The 20792-nt window shown below is 42.0% G+C and overlaps 3 protein-coding genes across 3 annotated transcripts; 1 reads left to right on the forward strand and 2 right to left on the reverse strand.

Annotated features, from left to right (window-relative positions):
* Positions 1 to 230: 230 nt before the first annotated feature.
* gamt (guanidinoacetate N-methyltransferase) lies at positions 231 to 4644 on the forward strand. The gene is made up of 6 exons (XM_068590014.1): positions 231 to 570; positions 2239 to 2384; positions 2510 to 2573; positions 2981 to 3048; positions 3196 to 3306; positions 4367 to 4644. The coding sequence occupies exons 1-6, from the start codon at positions 393 to 395 to the stop codon at positions 4505 to 4507; spliced, it is 708 nt and encodes a 235-aa protein (XP_068446115.1). The 5' UTR covers positions 231 to 392; the 3' UTR covers positions 4508 to 4644.
* Positions 4645 to 8887: 4243 nt separating this feature from the next.
* Positions 8888 to 12975, reverse strand: ndufs7 (NADH:ubiquinone oxidoreductase core subunit S7). The gene is made up of 8 exons (XM_068589817.1): positions 12930 to 12975; positions 11665 to 11698; positions 11390 to 11461; positions 11166 to 11286; positions 10400 to 10579; positions 10003 to 10049; positions 9538 to 9626; positions 8888 to 9108 (listed from the first exon to the last, which is right to left on the reverse strand). Exons 1-8 carry the CDS (start codon positions 12943 to 12945, stop codon positions 9011 to 9013), a joined length of 657 nt encoding a protein of 218 aa, XP_068445918.1. The 5' UTR covers positions 12946 to 12975; the 3' UTR covers positions 8888 to 9010.
* Positions 12976 to 14010: 1035 nt separating this feature from the next.
* LOC137793699 (transmembrane protein 79-like) lies at positions 14011 to 19532 on the reverse strand. The gene is made up of 5 exons (XM_068590003.1): positions 19448 to 19532; positions 17330 to 17612; positions 16190 to 16750; positions 15401 to 15614; positions 14011 to 14662 (listed from the first exon to the last, which is right to left on the reverse strand). The coding sequence occupies exons 2-5, from the start codon at positions 17601 to 17603 to the stop codon at positions 14422 to 14424; spliced, it is 1290 nt and encodes a 429-aa protein (XP_068446104.1). The 5' UTR covers positions 17604 to 17612; positions 19448 to 19532; the 3' UTR covers positions 14011 to 14421.
* Between the last annotated feature and the right edge of the window lie 1260 nt (positions 19533 to 20792).

Genomic DNA, 20792 nt, shown 5'->3' on the forward strand with positions numbered 1-20792 from the left:
GGCTATGATTAAGTATATATAAACCATTTTTTGGCATGCGTACGGTATAAAACACTTGTGCAAATCCCCCTAGGGGATTTGGAAACTAACATGTTTGCGCTGCTTCTTGGTTTAACAGGTTCACTGCATGCGGAAGCAGCCAGTTGTTCACCACACAGTGAGTCATCTTCTCGACAGAGGATCTTGGACGCCAACACGGACCCTCCTCGACCTCACTCACACCGGGAATGTGCGCGAGCGTTTGACCCGTAGTGGAAATTACGCGGAGTCAGCACTTCTGAGCCCGATATAAACTGCCTCCTCGTGTCTTTTACTCTTTCGCGAGGAGACACAGTCACAACCCGTTCAGCAGAACCAAACAACCACCACTGCCTCCTCCTTATCAACACAAAATGAGCACCGCGGCGCAGCCCATATTCAGCAAGGGAGAGGACTGCAAGACCTCCTGGCACGACGCGAGCGCCGGCTACGATGAGACCGACACGCACTTGGAGATCATGGGAAAACCCGTGATGGAACGCTGGGAGACCCCGTACATGCATTCCCTGTCAACCGTTGCAGCCTCAAAAGGTAAAAAGTCATCATTTCAGGGAAGGGACTCCTTGTCCATCATCGGACACCGTACTTTTCTGATGAGGGGCTCCTACCACAAAATAGCAGTTTTGCTGAGACATTTAGTTAAACAACAAGTTATTTGTCGTTAAAATTATGTTCATTCGTTTCCTAAATATAAATGTGCATATCAATATCACACTATATCATTTTAAATGTCGCTGACAGGTGAATAATCTGTGTCCTCAATACACAGAAAACCAGTACACTATTCCCCAAAAGCTGTACTTGTTATGCATATTGCGTACTTGAGTAGACAATTTGCTCGAAAATGTTATCTGTCTATCTATTTATTTAGTTGTGCACTCTTCCTGTCCAATTCCCCTCCCTCCAAAGGAAACGTTAAATAATTTCCAAAAAGGTGAATGGCATTACAACTAATGTGAATCTCAGATTTTGACTATCCTCATATACTGACTTAATAAAAAAAAAGAAAGAAAATGTAATCCAAACGTTTTTAATGGAAAGGAAAATAACATGAAAGCATTCATGACTTTCGAAACTATGTTGATACCTAAAAGCAAAGGTGTGATAATGTTTCAGGCTAATTAAAAAATACAAATTTTGAGTATTTTGTGAAATGATCTGGAGGACACGTGAGTGTGAGCAGCGTGGTGCTCGGTGCTGTGTGAGTACTACAGCAGCTGTTCCTCTCCTCATGGGAACAGGCTAAGAAGCCCCTAGGGTGAAACAGCTCATCTGCTCTGAGCTGTGTACCAAAAAACATAGACTGATCCACACACACCCTGTCAGACATATGGGAAGGGACAAGCATGTGCACTAAAAGTGTCTGCACAACACTGTACAACTGTTCTGTATGCTGGTTAACCCAGCACATTCAATGTATTCACAATATAACTGGATTAATACCAAATTGCATATTTAAATTGATTATTTCAGCATTTACTGAGATTTCTTTTGATAAAAGTGACACGCAAACCACATTTGTGAGAGGACTAAATCATTTGAAGCAATAATCAGATTCTAACTTTCACTTAAAATATATTTTTAGTAGTTTTGTCTGACATAACATGCAACACATTGTATGTGATATTAAGGTCTCATTAAGATTAAAATGTATTTTCTGAGGAAAATCGGGCCGAGACCACAGCAGAAAAGTTTCAGAAATAAAAGAGTGACAACTAAAATGTTAACATTACTCTGAGTTGCTAATTAATGCCTGAGTAAATCATCATGAAGGGGGTCAAGCAACAACTAATAGCCTTTACCCCTCATCTATTTATATGCTTCTCTGAAAGAAAATGAAACCCTTTGACTTTTACGGTTGCACCACATGTTACAACCAACTGGCTTTCCCTCCACACCCAACAGAGGCAGAACACTACAACCGCAAACTACACAAATCTTTGGTCTTTAGTCTTGCTTGTCTACGAGACCAAAACTAATGCTGTCGCTATGTGACTGAGCCCCAACGAGACATTAACCCCTTCCTTAGTGTGGGAATTATTCTTTGATATGGGAAATGAATGTCACAGTGTTTCATTGACAATCACCAGTTGGTCACAAAAGTACGGAGATAAACAGTATCGCACCACCGAGCCATCCAAGGACATTTTTTCTCATTTTCTCCTTGCATTGTTTGGTCGTCGGGTTCTTGTCTGGTAGGCGGTCGTGTTCTGGAGATCGGCTTTGGCATGGCCATCGCCGCCACTAAGCTGGAGTCTTACCCCATCGAGGAGCACTGGATCATCGAGTGCAACGACGGTGTCTTTGCCAGACTGGAGAACTGGGCCAAGTCTCAGCCACATAAGGTCAGCAGAGCCAACTGCCAATATTATCTGTGTTGTTTGTTCAGAGCCGTTTGTGTTGTTTTTGCACGTCCATTTCAAAGTTACCAAAGTGAAGATGAGTGACGGTGGCGTTCATGTTGCTGCAGGTCGTCCCTCTGAAGGGCCTTTGGGAGAACGTGGTTCCCACCCTGCCGGACAACCACTTTGACGGTAAGAAATCAAACCACACATTCAGCTCACGGGTTTGCATTACATCTTACTATGTTGTGAAGAAAAGCAGCAGAGCATTGGTGCAAATCAAAGAAATCTGTTTATGAACCAACGGCCACAACACTTCATCAAACTCCGATGAGAGGAGTATCAGTTACGTCATCAGGATGCATAAAACATTACCGCCCCCTCGTTATGCCACTCAGTTTAAGTCATTGATTTGCTGAAAGTCAGTGTGAGGATGCATAATAAGTGTCCTCCACACTTCAGCCGCTGGTGTCTGAGATCACAGGCGAACACGTTTCACAAATTCAAAATATTAAGAAGCGGAAAAACAACACGCGTATAAAACTGAATGAGTTTCTTGTTGTATGCACTCTGCTCACACGGTGTCCTTCCACACTCAGGTATCCTTTATGACACGTACCCTCTGTCAGAGGAGACGTGGCACACTCATCAGTTTGACTTCATCAAGGTAAGCCGTTAAAGTGTATAAAAGATACTGAGTAACAGTACAATAGATGCCTTAATAAACCCAATTATTGACTTAAAGGTTAGGATATTGTGTTGTGCACACGTCTCGATGGGGCTAAAGGGCTGGTGGATTTGTGTGTCTCTGCAGGGTCACGCTCACAGGATGCTGAAGTCTGGCGGCGTCCTCACCTACTGCAACCTGACCTCCTGGGGCGAGCTGCTCAAGACCAAATACGACAACATCGAGAAGATGTTTGAGGTCGGTAACATTCATCACGCCCTCGGGGAAAATGAATTCAACTTCATTCAACTCATCTGAAACTGTACAACCTTTGCGTTACTGCATTGTGCTGTTTTCTTAGTTACAATCCATACTTTTTTTCTTTACGTTTACTTTTTCTATACTTCTTTTCTGTGGAAGTCGCTGCATGTTGGGCGTTAGCGTGGAGACAAAAAGTGGTGTCCTAATTCCAAACTGCATACTTATACAGCATGTACTTTGTACTAGTCCTTCTAGTGTTCAGTTTTTTGCATTTGGCATGAAATAAACTAATATATCACAATAGGAGCACTGTTGGAAGTCAATTAAACTGCACCTTTAGAAGGTTACTGCCAATTAAATGTATTTTACAAAGATTTAATACTTTAATACTAGAAAACTCCAACGTTTGGAATTCATTGAAATGTTACGGAGATGTGAGCAACTCATACATTGTCTTTGTGCAGTGCATTGTGGGAAAATAGTGTCCATTAACAGAAAATAAAAACGATTTCCACTACGAATGGATGAAACATAAAAACCTGCTTTAAAATAGCATGTGGCATAGAATTGGGACCAAGTTAAAGTCGTCAAAGTTATTTCAAACACTTTTTGTCGAGACTATGATCAGAAAAACTCTAAACATTGATCCTCTTACCCACAAAATGTCGTAAGTTTGATTCACTGGAGAGTTTTAGTCAGTCATGTTGGTTCATAAGACAGTGTTTTGGTATTTACTTCAGTATGAGATGGTTGAAGTTACTGAATACTGCAATAATGCACAGCTCTATCAGTACCGTATCATCCTGTGAATCATCAACGTGCCTGTGTCAACAGAGGCATAGTCCTTCGTGGTCTGGGACGTGTCTTTTCCACGGGACCGTTGAGAGTTTGATATTTATGCATGGTGCACAGCGCCGAGTGCACGTCTCCATCAGAGCAGATCTGAGTGAGGCCCGCGTTACAAGCTGCGATAATTTCAAGGTCAACAATAAACGGGATCAGACTCAAGCGCCTGATAAAGTCACAATCGCCAACTCCGTCTGTTAATGATTTCCAGGAGACCCAGGTGCCGCATCTGCTGCAAGCCGGCTTCAAGAAGGAGAAGATTAGCACCACCACCATGGACATTGCCCCGCCCGCCGAATGCAAATACTATTCCTTCAATAAGATGATCACTCCGACCATCGTCAAGGACTAAAGTCCAAAAATGTTGCTGCAACCTTTTCTCTTGGTTTTTTTTACAATAATGTGCCTTCTCACAAGACTCCCCTGACCGCCTCCCTCTGGTTATTTCACTGTTTGCCATATTTTAAATAAACACAACTCCGACTACCAGGTGCTTGTATTTGTTATACATTTATTGCATTCATGTGGTTTCAATTTCAAACTTTACAGACTAACTTCTTTTGATTTGAGTTCTAGTTTTTGTTTGTTTAGTTTTCGTTGTTCAGCTGCAGACTTTTCTGTATCAGTGCGTTGACACATTGTATTCTTCCCAGCAGTAAAGATGCGAGACAACGGCAAACAGAAACCACGTGAAACCACCGAAAATGCATTCACACTCCCACTGAGGCTGATGTCTTTCAGGCTTAAATCACCCAGTATCCTTCTTGTCACGTCTTTACCGATTTTAGACCAAAAAGCAAATAAATCACTAATGCTTAACTGCGTCGTTGACATAAATACCAGAACACAACAGACCAAGGCTTTGTTTTATTGTGATTTTTGTTGCAGATTCTGATTCTTTAGGTCCTAATCTTTCTTAAAAGGTGTCTTATTGACACTCTAGGAGGCATTTTTGGGAAATCTGGCTCATATCACGCTGGATGTTCATAGTTAAGATCAAAATATCTTTTAAAAGTGATTTTTTTTGCAGATATACATTTTTTTTTCCGAAGACTTTGCTGAAGAAATACATACAATAAACACAAGTATTGGAAAAGGAGGTCTGGAGACAAAATTGGTTCCACAGTTTTCAACGGGTTAAGTGAAAGTACGCTTAACAAAGTCTAAAAACACTCCATCACGTGTAAAAGTCTTGAAATATGTAACTTAATTGAAAGTATTTTTGACAAAATGTTCTTTAAGTAAAAAGTACTGAATGTGCAGAATAACTCCTTCATTTTAGAATATTATTCTCACGTAAGAGGCTTTTAGTATTTAGTTTGTCAAAATGCAGATTATTATACTATAAATACATGATATACTATTGGGGTCGATCGGTAGTACTGCATCATATCATGTAAGAATGAGTTTCATATAAATATGGTGGAATAAAAAGTACAATATTTCCCGCCAAGATGTTGTGGAGCGGAAGTATAAAGGAGTATAACATGGAAATACTCAACTAAGATACAAGTATGTAAAAATTGTAAGAACAGTTCACTTTTCCAAACCTAATGTGCAGTTTTTTACAACAAAAAAAAACAATAAACATAAACATTTAAGGAAAATTATATTTTAAATTACCTCCAAAGCTGAGATATTGAGCAGGTCAAAACATCTTCTTTTACTTGATTTACAACACACCTGTAGACTGAGAAAAAGACTATTACACAATAAACATAACACACTGTTGTCATGCGCATTTAATAATAAGAGTTGCATAGTGAAAAGCCTGAATGGAAACAATCTGTCAGCTAGTAAATAGTCCAGTAAAACAGACACAGAGTGCAACACACTGTATGTTTTACTTTATAGCTGCAGATAACGGTCCGTTTTATCTGAACACTGGGAATGAGCGAGCACCTGGTGAGGACACATGAATCATAAGATGGATGCATGATGCAACACCGGCTGCAGTCAGGTGGGAAACTACAGCAGCTGGCGGATCTCAGATCTGATTCATGAGCACATGACTGTTATATTTTAAGAAGTTATGTCAACAGTCTTACAGAGAAATATGAGCAGGCGGAAACCGGTCTCACAGCGAAGAGAGGACGCTGAAACCCAAAGGAGAAAAATATCAAAATATTCTCCGGGTTTCAATTTCTCAAATGTGAAAATGAACTGTTTTTCCTTCCCGATATTTGGTTGTGAACTGAATATGTTTTGTTTCTAAATTGTTGGTCAGATAAAAGAAGGAATGTGAGGATACTTTCAAAGAGATGGGAAACTAAACATTTTCATAATTTTCCTTTTATAGGCAACAAAAATGATTGATTGATATTGAAAACAGTTGTTAGTTGCATGCGTAGATATAACAATCCATAAAAGTAGGTTGAGACCCTATTTAGTAATCTGCAGGGATGTGAAAAACAAATGATCTTGTGATAGATTGTGATTTATGATCTCTTGTGATACTCAAGCGGCAATATCTTTAATGCAACTGTGTTTTTTGCTCCTTGACATGATTTATTTTTATAGAAATGTCATCAGCTATATTGGTGTTAGCAAATATGTCATCCGACAAGTGATTGTAGTAAAGAAATACCACAGATTTGTCTGAAGTCATTCAAAAGTTTGTTTTTTCAGAGTCCTGCTGAGCGCACACACATATTGGACCAACTTTCTTTTCAAATTAAAAGATTGAACAAAGCCCTTAATTGCATATCAGACTTTTATTTCCTGTAAAATGGCCTCACACGCGGCGCTGCACGGCGGTGCAGTGGAGGTTATGGGCTCGAGCCCCCGGCCCTCCTGTGTGTCAGCGTGGCTTCCCTCTGGGGTTTTCCCGCTTCCTCCCACAGTCCAAAGACATGCAGCTCAGGTTACGTGGAAACTCTAAATTGCCCGGAGGTGTGAATGTGAGCCTGAATGGTTTGTCTGTCTCTGTATGCGCCCTCAGATAAAATGGCGACCCGTCCAGGGTGAACCCTGCATGCCTTCACCCGGACCGGCTCCATGCGACCCTGATTGGTTGCGGTTTGGAGAGGGGAATGGGATGGGCCTCAAACATGTGACTGCTGCCTCGTGGATGTGTGTTAACCTTTTGGAAACCCCGCGTGAAAACCCTCCCGCGCCCATTTTAAGTCCCAGCATGCCCCATTCAGACAATCTTTTGGCATAAAATACGTAATTTTTCCATTTTTGAACCAAACGACACAGTTTTTTGACTGAAACTCCTTCGTAACAGAACAAGACTTTGTTTTATTAAGATTTTTGTTGCAGATTCTGATTCTGTAGGTCCTAATCTTTCCAAAAAGGTGTCTCATTAACCGCTCCAGGAGGTATTTTTTTCAGGAATCTGGCTCATATCATGCTGGATGTTCATAGTTACGATCAAAATATCTTTTAAAAGTGTTTTTTTTTTTTTTTTGCAGATATACATTTTTTCCCCAAGACTTTGCTGAATAAATACATACAATAAACACAAGTATTGGAATCAATTTGGGGTTCCTACAACGACTCAAACACAGGGAAAAACACTCAAACAGGGAAAAAAGAGGTCTGGAGCCAAAATGGAGCCAAAGCCAGAATCCCAGTAAGCAGCTGTCACATTATGGAGATGCAGTTTTAAACCACATGTCAATCAATCTTTAACCAGTACGATAATCGTAAACTACAAGAGGTCGACGAGGATGTTGTAGCGGCTGCTGGCAGCACAACCACGGTTCACACAGGGACGCCAGTGTGAACGTGTACATGTGATATATTTGAATAAACTTAACTTTATTGAAGACAGTTCAATAAATAAATGATAAGCATGATAAGGGTATTTAGTTATACATTGACATTAACACATTAGACTGAAGACTTGAACTGTGGCTTGACCAAAAGCATGCTGTGACTCACTATAAAAAGCCATATCTAATCATTTGAGGACCACTTTGCTGAAAATATCCGTCTGCATGTGATTAACTTCTGATATCAGTCGATTAACCAGCCGTCTGCTTTTTTCCTTCTCCAAACTATTGTAATTTTATTGGCCTTTAAAGCCCCTCTATCAGTCAACCTCTACTTTAATGTTGTTGCTGCTGCACAGCCACACAACGTCATCCAGAGCAACTTAAAACAAAAGGGTCAGAAGGAATTAAGCGTCTCGTTGAAGAACCCTTCAACAGCACCGAGGGCAGAACCTGCGAGTCTGTTGCTTCACACTGAAGATGCTTAAAAGCAACTCTGTGTTCGCCCTCTCTACATATACATAATTGGAGCAGATGGCTTCCAGTTCTAGCTGAAAACACTAAATACTGCAGCTCAAAGAAATCCACCTTTGACCTGGTGTTCTGGTGTTTCACTCTGTGGGTTTTGATCGTGTTTTAGCAGACGGCGACTTCAAGAACAGCAAACTTCATTAAAAATGTGTTTTTCTTTTAGCCGCTTAAGTGTTACCGCAGAACAGTGAAGGTCAGTTTGGGATCCCAGGAGCCACCTAGTGGCGTCCACACGGCTTGAGCGGAAAGAAGGACGCCAGATGTTAAAATCATTTATTTTCACGTGAGCCCAGTTTATTCCAAACAATATTTAAGACAATCAAGGATGTTTGCATCTCTCTTTTAGGGCCATGACAAATTATCAAAAATAAAATGTAGTTACTTGAATTAGAATTTAAACGGTGGGTTAAACGTCTTCAGACGAACGGAAGTGAGCGGCCGCTGCTGTGCTGGGTTGAAAATAAGCGGCAGTGCACTGTGGGTAAATTACAACGATGCTTTATTGATGTTAAATTCTGCAGCTTTACATGGAGGAGGAGCGGCGCTCCAAAAGAAACCTAAAATACAACATTTACAAACCAGATACAAGCGCACACATAACATAATCACTTCCGATACCAGATCCTCATCTTCTTCTCACGTTTGATTTTCTTCTGAAGCTGTAAAGTCCCGTAGAGCAGAGCCTCGGCAGTGGGGGGGCAACCTGAGGACAGGTGGGAAAATAAAATGAGAAACTTATTGTTTCAGGGATATTTCCACTGAACAGAGCCGTGATGGCACAGAGTTATCCCATCTGATAATGGCTTGATATAATTGGCTACTGATGACGCACATTGATCTGCATGTCAGCAAGACATTGAATAATGACAGTACTCGCCTATCGTTATGAATGTATTTACATACATACTGACAGAAGACAAGTACTGCCGGCACTGCAAATATTACCAGTATTTATTAATAATCCCAGTACAGCTATGACCAATAATCAAATGTAATAAAATGCTATTGCATTAGTATTAATCCAAAGATGCCACATACTTTTGGCAAAAAAAGTGTATGTTTGATATTTTTCAATGCTGTTTATAAGGAATTTGTAGATTTCATAATTTCGATATTTGGCGGTAAATATTACCTGGAACATAAATGTCCACCGGTATGATTCGGTCGCAGCCTCTGACGACAGCGTAGGAGTAGTGGTAGTAGCCTCCTCCGTTAGCACAGCTGGAAGAGAAGACACATGATTTATTTAAATCAGGCAGTCTAATTGAGATTAAGACATGAAATATGAAACATTTACAAAAACACAATCAGCGAAACAGAAACAATGAATTAAAAACAGCTTTATATATTAGGAGGGCACTGTTGTCAAGATGCTGATCGAAAAGGTCTCGAGTAGAGTAGGAATCAGAAAGTACGAAAGCAGAAACAAGAACAGTGGACAAAATCAGGTGTAAACCAAATCACAGCTGCGCTGAACATTCAGAGTTTATGTTAAATCCGATCAGCTGATACATAAAGGACTACAGATGACTGGCAGGTGTTGGTGCATTCAAAACAATAAGCTGAGGAAGAGGAGGGCGCAGTGCTGTTAGCTTACCTTCCCATGGAAATGACGTATCTGGGCTCGGGCATCTGATCGTACACCTGTTGGCAAGACGCAGCGGTTCCGTCACTCTTATATAATGTCTGACTAAGAACTAATCTGTTATCTCAGCTGGAGGAGAGCTTCATGCCAGTTTACCGATCCAGCGACAGGCTGGTCATAATCCAGCCGGCATTAAAATAGCTTTACTGTTCTCAGCACTAACATCCTGCAGACAGAACAGGCTGAGAGAGAAACTGACTGTGTATTTGAGCATGACAAAGAAACGCTATGTCTAATCATTGTTTTTTTTCTCCATTTCCTTGCATTAAACCAGCGACCGCGTTTGGGGTGTTATTGCGCAATAAGTTTAATTACACTTTATATGTAAGATGCTGCTGCTCTCCCTCACCTTTCGCAGAGCCGGAGCCATCTTATTGGTCAACGTTCCCGCCACAATCATGACATCGGATTGTCTGGGACTTGCTCTGAACACCACACCGAATCGGTCCATGTCGTAACGAGGCGCCGCCATGTGCATCATCTCCACGGCGCAACATGCCAGGCCGAAGGTCATCGGCCACAGAGAGCTCTGAGAGGGTAGCAGAGCAGCAAGGAGTCACCAAAACATTTACAGAGCAGCAACTCCATCCAGGTGCACGTGGTTCTGACCCAAAATCCTAACTTAAAAAGCACTGTTCAATTACTTCAAAACCATCGTGGGTTGCTCCATCACATAGTTGAGCTGCGTTAGTCAGTAACAACTCTCTGGCTTGTCAGCAACTCTTTTATTTGCCTTTCGCGTCAGACCTCTGACACATTACATTTACTTTAATTTAGCTGACGCTGTTATCCAAAGCGACTTACAACAAATGCATTCAACCATGAGATTATAAACTCAGAACAAGAATCAAGAAAGCACAATTTCTTCAAGTGAGCCAAACTATACAAAGTGCTATACAGGTAAGTATACAGGTAAGTACAGGTAAGTGCTCTACAGGTAAGTGCTATTTAAACGCCAACATACTGTTCATTAGTATTCAACTCAGACACTTCACGATCTCAGAAAGATGAAATTCAGATGACAAAAAGCTGTCAATTTTATACGAGTGACGAAGAGATCACAACACTTCTCACATGTGGGTGTTAACATCGCCGACAGCCTCTCATCTACTCACCCTGCGTGCCCAGTTAACCAAGTCGTCCAGCTTGGTGATGGCATACTCCCCCTTGCTGCTGGCTACAGCTGCCGGCTTGGCTGCTGCCACTGCTGTGCTCCTCGCTCTGACTGGAACCACACTGCGACAGAAGGATGGAGGGGATCTTCACCATGTGCAGAGTGTTTACCGAGGGTCTGCGCTTCATTTGCATATTTACACCAGAGTATATTCGATAAACTCACCTTGTGGTGGTATTCTCGCTTTTTGCACTGTTGTGCAGACTCCTCTGATAAACAGCAAACACTGAAGTAGGCCTGTGAAAAAAAACATTGAATGACTTAAGACGAAATGGATAAAGTTGATGTGTACATATCTTACTCATAGCATGCATTCCAACAAATTAAATACATGTGTTTGAATGGATATGAAAGACCAACTCCATCCTGTAAAAGGTATAACACGAAAGCAGCTGTCGGATCAGCGGGATGGATTTGATAAAGGATGAGAAGGTTCTTACCTTGAAAAGGAGCCAAACAGGGCCAGGCGTGGCGCTGGAAAAACAAAAGCATTTCACAAACTGAAGAAATTGTTTAATAACAGTGATACATTCTAACTAATTAAGATGCATTATAACAGCTGTGCATTCTGGTGTGACATAACTCGTTACATAGCTATGAAGCAGCAACAACAACAGTGGTACCACATAAAAATGTAACCTGTTAAGCCTGTACATAGATCAAGATTAAAGACTTTTTGCTTTACTGTTGCCTTTAATTAAACCAGATTTAAGGATATTCATCAATTTCTACATCTTACAAAACCAACCTATGTTTAGGCCGCTGCTCGAAAATTGCAAAACCAAACTAAACTGGGTGTATCTCTGCAACCACTAGGGCCATTTCAATAGTTTTGGTCTTATAATAAAACAGTATAATGTGAGATTTTACTCAGATGTGTAAATATCGGTCTATATGTTACTGGTTATGAGTAAATGAAGATTACATTCATACAGTTTTTATAGCAATACCTGCCCTAAACCCAAACTGCACTGCAACTTTCATTACATTGTTTGGTTCTTTCCTGTAAAGGTGTTTAAATCTTGTTTTCTTCTGCATTATGTTTTGATGCTTTTAATGGTTTTATGTGTGGCACACAAATAAACTTCCTTTGTCTTATATTTTAGCTACATGTTAAAAGTCAATTCATGTTGTACTGGAAGCTACATTAAAATAGTTTAACTATAGACTAATACTTGGTGCTGCTTGGTGTGTGTAATGCCGAATAGAAAAGTAGCGTCTCTCGCGGTATCCAGAAGCTCTTGAGTAATAATTCACAAACATATTGTTTGCAAATACAGGCGTGAACCCCAAAATGACCGCTTTTCAAGGCTAGTTTGGTAAGACGACCGAACACTTTGCGGATGACACGCACTGATTCTAAGGACATATTTAGTATGGCACACCCACTGATGACAACTTACAGAAATAACACACACCGTGGTCCGTTTCAAGAGGACATGTGTATTTAAATGTGACATATAAAGCTTTAGACAGTAGCTGGAGTGCCCGTCAGTGCTCAACGGGTCCGCCGCCATGCTAACGCAGACAGCGCAAGGTCAGTGCGCGGATTCACTAAAAGTGAAAAATCTGAACTCCGATACAGTCAAACCACTAGTGAATGCACATTTAAGGGCTTTGTCTGTCAAACACGGCAAGAAACAAAAGTCTGAAAACACTCTAATGTGGATTAAAAGTGTGTACGTTTAATCAAAACACCACTCACCTACTAACGCCGCCATCTTTGGGGTTCTGGTGACGTAAGTCTGCTTCCGTGCGTGCACGCGCTCGAGCCATTAGGGGCGCTGCTGTGACGTTTATCACCAGTTTATCACCAGTTCATCTAAAGTTAAACCACAGCAGATCGACTTGTTACAGGTCTTTCCTCAGAATTGAAGAGGTTGTTTAATCACGTGTGAGACATTGGTCTGTTCGTTTGTTTTCTAGTTTAGTCGGAAAAAAAAACAGAAATACTGGAAGAAATGTTCTATGTAATGAGTGTGTTTACCATTTCTACCGGTAGATGGCAGTGTAAGTGTATTCAAACCATACATTTAGTTAGTTATCTGTGTTTCTGATCTTGGTTATTGATACAGACTGTATTTAATGTTCATGTTTAATTTGTAACTTATTTATGACAGAACATAATGCTGCTGTCGTTTTTGAACCAGCATGTGTTGACCACAAGGCAATTTGACCAAAAAATAAAGAGACAGTTGGTTTATTCTTACCTGTGCTTCCCTTTTTACTATAACATCACGGTTACTGTCCTACTCAGTCAACGTCATTGTTTTACTTTATCTATTTTCTGCACTGTTACCTTTTTTTCTTTTTTTAAATAATACATGTTTAAAATGTTTTATACATGAAATTGAACAAAAAAAGAGTTTATTAGAGACACAACGTTTCGATGGCGGACTTTCACTGGCACCTAGCATTGGAGGATGATGAACGTCCACTGAATTGTCTTTAATTAAAGTCATTTGGAAAGTTCTTTGATCTCCCGTGATTAATGGTTAAAAGAAGTAAGTTCAGCCATCTTCAGCATCCTGTTTTAGCCTCATTCTGCGCCACAAACGCAGTGAGCAGCATCAGCAGTGAGGACTCCAGCAGGGTGGAGATGTAAAGCGACCAGAGAACATGGAGAGCATGTTAACACATAATGACAGTCTGACAACACACACTGCAGTTACTCCCAGAATAGCTGCTCAGTCAAACTGGTCAAAAGTCAGCAAAGGAACGGAAAACTAGCTGGAAAAGATCTTTTTAAAAATGACTTTTATTCTTCATCATGTACAAACGTTTTGGAAAAGTTAAAATAATCATAAAGTCTCACAACTGCAATTGCTTTGCTTGTGGTTTTTTAGGTCAAACCAAAATTAGCCAGATATAGAGCAGAGCTTTTTTTTTTTTTTTTTGTTCAAAACATTAAATATAGACGCTGCAATAGCTCAACGGACAAATGTTTTAAGACTACAGCATTGTTCAAAGGCGCCCTCCGCCACTAGCAGGGAAAGAGCGCTTGCATTTCAGATAATAAGCATGTATCCACATAAAAAAAAGTAATGTATAGGAGGAGAAAAAATACAAGTTAAGCTGTCACAGACTTGGAAGTTATAGTGGCAGCGTGTGTTGCTGTGCTGAACGGCAAACCACAGGAATGGCCTATTTTGGGAAAAGATCTCCTCCTCTGGAAGAAGAAAGCGCAGCTCGCCTCCTCACTGAGCGACCAGGATGTCTGGTTTGCCACTCGGGCTCTGTGATGTCTCCCCCGACCAGGAAGAGGGGGTGACCTGATTATAGAGGACGTCCTGAGAGACAAAAATGGGCTCTTTGAGATTCAGGGTGTACATGAGGAACAGATTGAGAGCCACCGTGGCGAGGAGCGGGAAGACGGTCAGGCCGGAGCCGAAGCCTCGCCAGGAGCTGCACGCGTTCAGGCTGATCCAGTAAACAAGCCTGTGGAGAATTTAACATGGAACAGGAAAGCAGATCAAATTTCACCGATAAGCACTCCCAACCGACGGTGTTTTATAGAGCAAGAAATGAAGTTAAACTCCCACAAGAGGGGAAAGAGGTATTCAGAAAGCTTTTTTAAAAGTACCAATACAAGGATATAGAATTAGTTGATTTTAAGTCAAACTAACATGCCGTTTTGAAATAATCATCTCAAAGATGAACTACTGATTCATCCCTGTGTGTGAAGGAGAGATACCGCTAATCCTTCCTTCCTGCTGCTGTCAGGCTGCACAACCAGCTGAGCTCCCAATAGACCATAAAAACACTTAGTAACACTTCAATCACTTGAATTACTTCAACTTGTGCAATATAAATACATGTGTATTCAGTTTGTATATATATATAATACTGCTATTGTAGATTCTTTACTGTTTTATTACTGTTTTACTGTAATTTAGTCCCAATGCGGGACTAATAAAGGATTATCTTATCTTATCTTAGATGATTAGATGATATGGTTTAGACATCCTTTTCAGTATTGATCCGCCAACTGTTCTCATCTTTGGTTAATGAACAAAATAAAGTAACTGACGTTCCCATCAGCCTCATCTCTGTTTACTGCGAATTAAAACATGTTAACATGCCAAAACTAAGAAGTGGTCAGTTGTGTCTTTATTGTAAAATTGATCTGTGTTTTGTGTCTCATGTCTGCGGGTCAAAGTCGTGAAGGACCCTCACCTTCCGAAGATGAACATGGCGACCAGTATCGGCACCAACTTCAGCTGGTCTTGAGGCAGCAAAGCGGCCAAGACGACGAGGTTGAGGACGTAGAGGAGCAACTGTTCCGAGGACGCCGCGACGAACCGCTGATGGACCGCCCGCCTCTTGGGAGACGAGTCCCGCAGACTGAAGGATGCTGTGCAGAACTGGCACGCCGCTCCCACGAGCATCGCTGCGAGGGATGAAAGAGCGACAAGTCAGTAAGCGTCTTGAATCGTGGCCGTCCACGCTGGCCTTCATCTGGTCTGACTGAATGCTTTGTCATTATAAAATCTTCAATTGAACACAGGAAAACCGCCGGCCGACAGAAGAGCCCGCGTGCAGATACTCCTCACTGTCATCAGCTTGACAAGTGGGTGAGAGGTAAATGATCTGGAAAGATCTTTTGCCACCTGCCATCTTGTTTCTGGTCGCCCGGGATGGAAAGTGATTAAAATATTCTGAAAAATTAGGCCACAGCCTGGGAAATGAGAGACGCGGCCAACCCCCTTATTGTAGTTTCCATTTATAAAGCTCTGTGCAGCAGGAGAAGGAAATTATGCTTCTCTCCAGAGGCCCGAGGAGACGTCTGCTGCACTGAGGTCGAAAGCACATGAAATTAAAGGGGAGACAAGAGACTTTGAAACATTCCGCGACGAGGCGGCCAGACAAAACCAAATCCTCTCTTAATCTTTATCTCTCTCCGTTTCGCGGGGCTCACACACGGCTCGCTTTTTCAATGTCGGCGTGCAGGTTTGTGCGGCGTACCGAGCAGGACGGGGACGCCCGCCACCACGCAGCAGCAGAGGGCGAACACCATGCGGCTGGCCGCGTCGGGGCAGTCGGGGGGTCTGATGGGGACGTAGAAATAGAGTGCATAGAGGATCCCGGCAGCGCACAGGAGGGAGGCCAGGACTGAGAAGAAAGCAGGAACTCGGCCGCTCTGACAGCATTTGCACCGGCAGCAGCATTGTCCCCGATCCGAGGCCTCCTCTGTGGCCTCGCGAGTCTCTCCCCGCCCCTCTGGGCTCCACACCGTCAGCTCCACGCTCTCCGGCGGGGGGCCAATCAGAGGTCGGCCCTCGTCCGCGCCGCAGTCCGGATTGGTGGACTCCGGGCTCCATCTCGGTGTGTCCGTGCCGTTGGGGAGGTCGGCCTGAGAGGCGGGAGTCGTCGGAAAGCTGATGCGGTTTTCCGTGGCGTCGTCCAAATCGAGCGCCGCGACGGTCGGACTGGAAGGAGTCGGATCCCGCTCCCCCTCCTCCGGCTGATCTACTCGCGGCTCCTCCGGGAGGTCGACGTCGGGCTGATGGCTGCAGGGAGCAGGGCCTGTTCCAACGAGAGCACATTTTAATATGCAACCCCAAAACCAGAGACGCTCAGCAAACTCACTCTCATCAATCATTCACTTACTGCAGTCAGGGTCTCTCACATCGTGGAGAGGTGGACAGATGGCTGTATTAACCTGTTAGGATGTCAAACGCTGTTGGGCCCCTCTGGATCTCACCCTACCACCCACTGTGGGGTTCCCTGTTACCTCCTCCTCCCTCTCCTCCATGTTCAGTTAATGGCGTACACAGAGACACAGAAACCACCCAGCATATATTCCATCCAGAAGAACTACAGGACATTTTACTCAGTAAAAGTCTTCAATCTCACCTACAATAATAATAAAACAAAGCTCTTTATATCCAGGGTAAAGAAGACAATAATCCTGTCTCATATTTATGTAACTGAATGCAACTTGGTGCACATGCTTATTAACTGCTGCTGCGCTGTAATCAGCCCGGACTCGGTCTCGACTCTTTCTGGATCCAGTCTGGACTCAAACTTCAGCCTTTGTTCCTTCGCTCCCCTCAAATCCTGCAGCTCCGTCGGACAGACAGTAAAACAACAGCAATAACTCACTCTTTGGCTGATTGGTCGCTGGTGGCGGTTCCAGCGAGCGCTGGGAGCCGCAGACGGAGTGGGAGGACGAGTGCAGCTCCTCCACCGAGGACTCGGGGCTGTCTGACACCGGCGCCAAGGAGATCTGAGTGTCCAGGTCCAGGAACGGGGAGAAGGAGAGCCTGGTCGGGTCGATGTCCTGGAGCTGGTTGATGATGTCGCTGATGGACTCCTTCATGCTGTCCAGCTCCTTCACATTCGGCTGGTTCGTGGCCTGAAGCCCCGAGGTGCTCATAGTCGCAGCCTGAGTGCAGCAGGAAGAGGTCCAGAACAAAAAAACAGTTTAAAAAAACAGTTCAAAACACCTCCAGTCTCCTCCTAGTGTCAGAGAAATAAGTCTTTAAAAAGCATCCACAAGTGGAGTTATTATTTACTTTCTTTCAAGCGTCTGGGGCAGAAAGACAACACGTCATCATAAACCCAGACGGAAGATTGAAAAGCATTGAAAAGCTGTCAAATCCAAATAAGTTTAGACGAGTTGAGAGTTATTTTTAGATATTGTCTTCTCTGCTTGTTACTCCCCTTTATTAGTCTGTTTTAAAAACCATTGAGTTTACTGGATGTTTAATGAGCAAAGGCAGCGTTCGCCCTGCAGAAGGCACGCACACATCCTGCACACCCAAACTGGACTCCATGTGGAGGAACGTCAGACTGGTCATGTGAGGAAAAGGGCTTCTTGGGGAATAAAGGAAATCAGTGTTGATGTGTCCGTGGTCGTACAATCATCATCAGCACAGACAGGAAGTCAGAGTTTATCTTCCTCTGCCGGCAGGTTGGAACTGTTATCATTTAAGATTTTAGTTTCCAGGAAACCTTTCCTCATCCAACAATATACACTGAATAATCATATGAAACAAGGCAAATTAACAGCTCCAAATAAGAACAGACACAGTCAGAAATACATATTTACATTCCTGTTTTTAAAAGATACTCCACACCGGACTGAAATATTAAATCATGCAGCCGGGACGTTGAGGTCAAGTCCTTATTCCTCCTGTAATATTACTTATATCATTTGATTACCAGTAATGTAAAGTATTTAAGTGCATTTACTTACAAGTTTTTGTTCAACTTTTTAGATAATACACATGTGATCAATGTATAAAATGTGATGCTTTGTTATCACAGTATGAAACAGCTTTAAAGCTTCAAACCAACAAACATAAACGTAAAATAACTCAACAACACAACACTGACAGTTGACACCCTGCATAATGAGTACTTTAACTTGTTATGCTAGTACATTTTGTTGGAATATAAATGTACATTTAGTACAACTTGAATGCAGGACTTGTACTTGCTTTGGAGTATTTTATATATGCTTTTACTAAAGTACATGCAAATACTTATTTTACCTCTAATTACTTTTAGGCTCCAATATAACAACAATACACTTCTAGTAAAGCCAGTTCTTCTTCTGCGTCTCATAACTCTGCCCTGCGCCATTTGGTCTGTCGTTATTGGAACTGCATGATGAATTTCAGAGCCTTTCATGAACATCTGCAGATTGAGTTTGGAGCATTTTCTTCTGGAGGTTTTTTTGGCGCTCTTTCAACTGTGGCGCAGAATCGGCACGCAAATCTGCGGCGGGGATGTTTCTCCAAACAAATGTGGACTTTGCCATGCAAAGCGCGCACTTTAGGATTGGTTTTGGGCTTTTAGGTCGGAGGGAATAAATCTAAGAGGAGCTTCTCGTGGATGTGGAAACGCGCGTAGGGGGCAATGTGCTCCTACTCCCTGCTGGAAAAGGACTTTTCTCCCGATGCTGATCAATCATTTATTTTTTGTACAATTCCTCTTCCATCAAGCAAAGTGTGGTCTCGTGTGGTTTAGTTCAGCGGCTGCAGGAAATACCCAATTTGGTGATAAATAACTCAAACGCGCCCCCGTGAACGTGCGCGTAAAGGACACACAAGTCTTTTCTCAAATAGCAGCGCTGAAACCTTATATTATGAGGCCATTCAGCGGCAATTACAGCAGTGAACGATCAGGTTTCAGACACAGATGTGCATTAATTTAAGGCAATGCAGGTCCAACGCTTTATTCAAGCAGAAACATGCCGTGTGTAAATGGACTTACTTTAGTCGGAGGTTACAGGGTAATTTGGTGAGTTTACTCTTCTCGCAGTAAAAAAAAAAACCCTCTCCGTCCTTCTCTGCCTTTCTTCCCTCCCCCTCCGTTTGCTTTTTGTCTTCCAGGATCCTGAACTTCTGAATCAGATTTCAGGACGGACAAAATACTAGGATTTTCCTCCGCCCACAAACCAGTTTTTTTTCTTTCCTGGGTACCATGTCCAGCACCATATGGAGCAAATAAAGCAGCGGAGGAAGAGGAGGAGGCTCTTCGTCTCAGTTTACCTCCACAGGCAGCTTTAACAATCACATTCATCACGACTTGAACTAAACAGTAAACATTTACACTCAAACTAAACCTCGTACTTGTGTAATATTCACACAGCGTGATAACGTGTACTACTTACTTACTGTAGTACTTTTATTTTATTAGAATGAACTACAAGACGTCCACAGAAAGATTTAACTACTGTGAAATATGTTATTATTTACATAGACATTTGTATTATTTATGAATGGCTGGTTACATAATACTATTATTTAGGTTATATAGTACATTCTATAATCAACAATTCCAAAAATAGTGCATTAAAAACAGACTATATATTTGCTTCATTTCTTTAATATTAGTGTAATTATTTGGTTCTAGTGATGGAGCTCATTAATATGGAAGACCATTTCTGACACTAAAAAAATAAGTCATAATTATGACAAAACAAACAAATGATGATTTTTTTCTGGCTGAAATGAGCTTCCATACTTTAATCAGCAACTCATCTATAATGATTGAATATAGCTTTTTATTGGAATTCTTGTATTGTATTTCTAAAACTTAGATTTATTGCTCCGATATGATTTTTTTTTCCCCTTGACGAACCTTTTTGTCTGAAGCCGATGTACCAGAGCTCCCAGTCTGCAGAGGACAGTTTAATACGTGAACTGGAAGCCTTCAACACATCTTTTCTGTTCGCTCTTCTGAACCGCGACACACTGGTGGCTCCTTCCTGCTGCACAGGAAGTGGTTTTATTTGTTCAGCAGGAACAGCCTTTAAAAAAATAAACAAACAAAACAAGTGCAGCACAGAAACACTACTTAAAACCCAAAGAACACGCCCAAAAGATCAAAAATGCCGGACTTTGATGAAACACCTTGTGGAGAATGTATTACATCATTTAAACAGTGACAGGATGACACAACAATGTGCTTTTTATTGTGCTGCAACACCGACTTATGAGATCCACAGCTGTGCACTTACCCATCTTCCTCCTCCTCTCCCTCACTCTGATGGAGCTTTCATGCTCACATGATGCGAAACATATATAGTATTAAACCAAATACAACTGAAACAGAT

The sequence above is a fragment of the Clinocottus analis genome, unplaced genomic scaffold (assembly GCF_023055335.1).
Source record: "Clinocottus analis isolate CAN_PGR_092001 unplaced genomic scaffold, fCliAna1.0.p SCAF_23, whole genome shotgun sequence".
In the NCBI taxonomy this organism is placed as follows: domain Eukaryota; kingdom Metazoa; phylum Chordata; class Actinopteri; order Perciformes; family Cottidae; genus Clinocottus; species Clinocottus analis.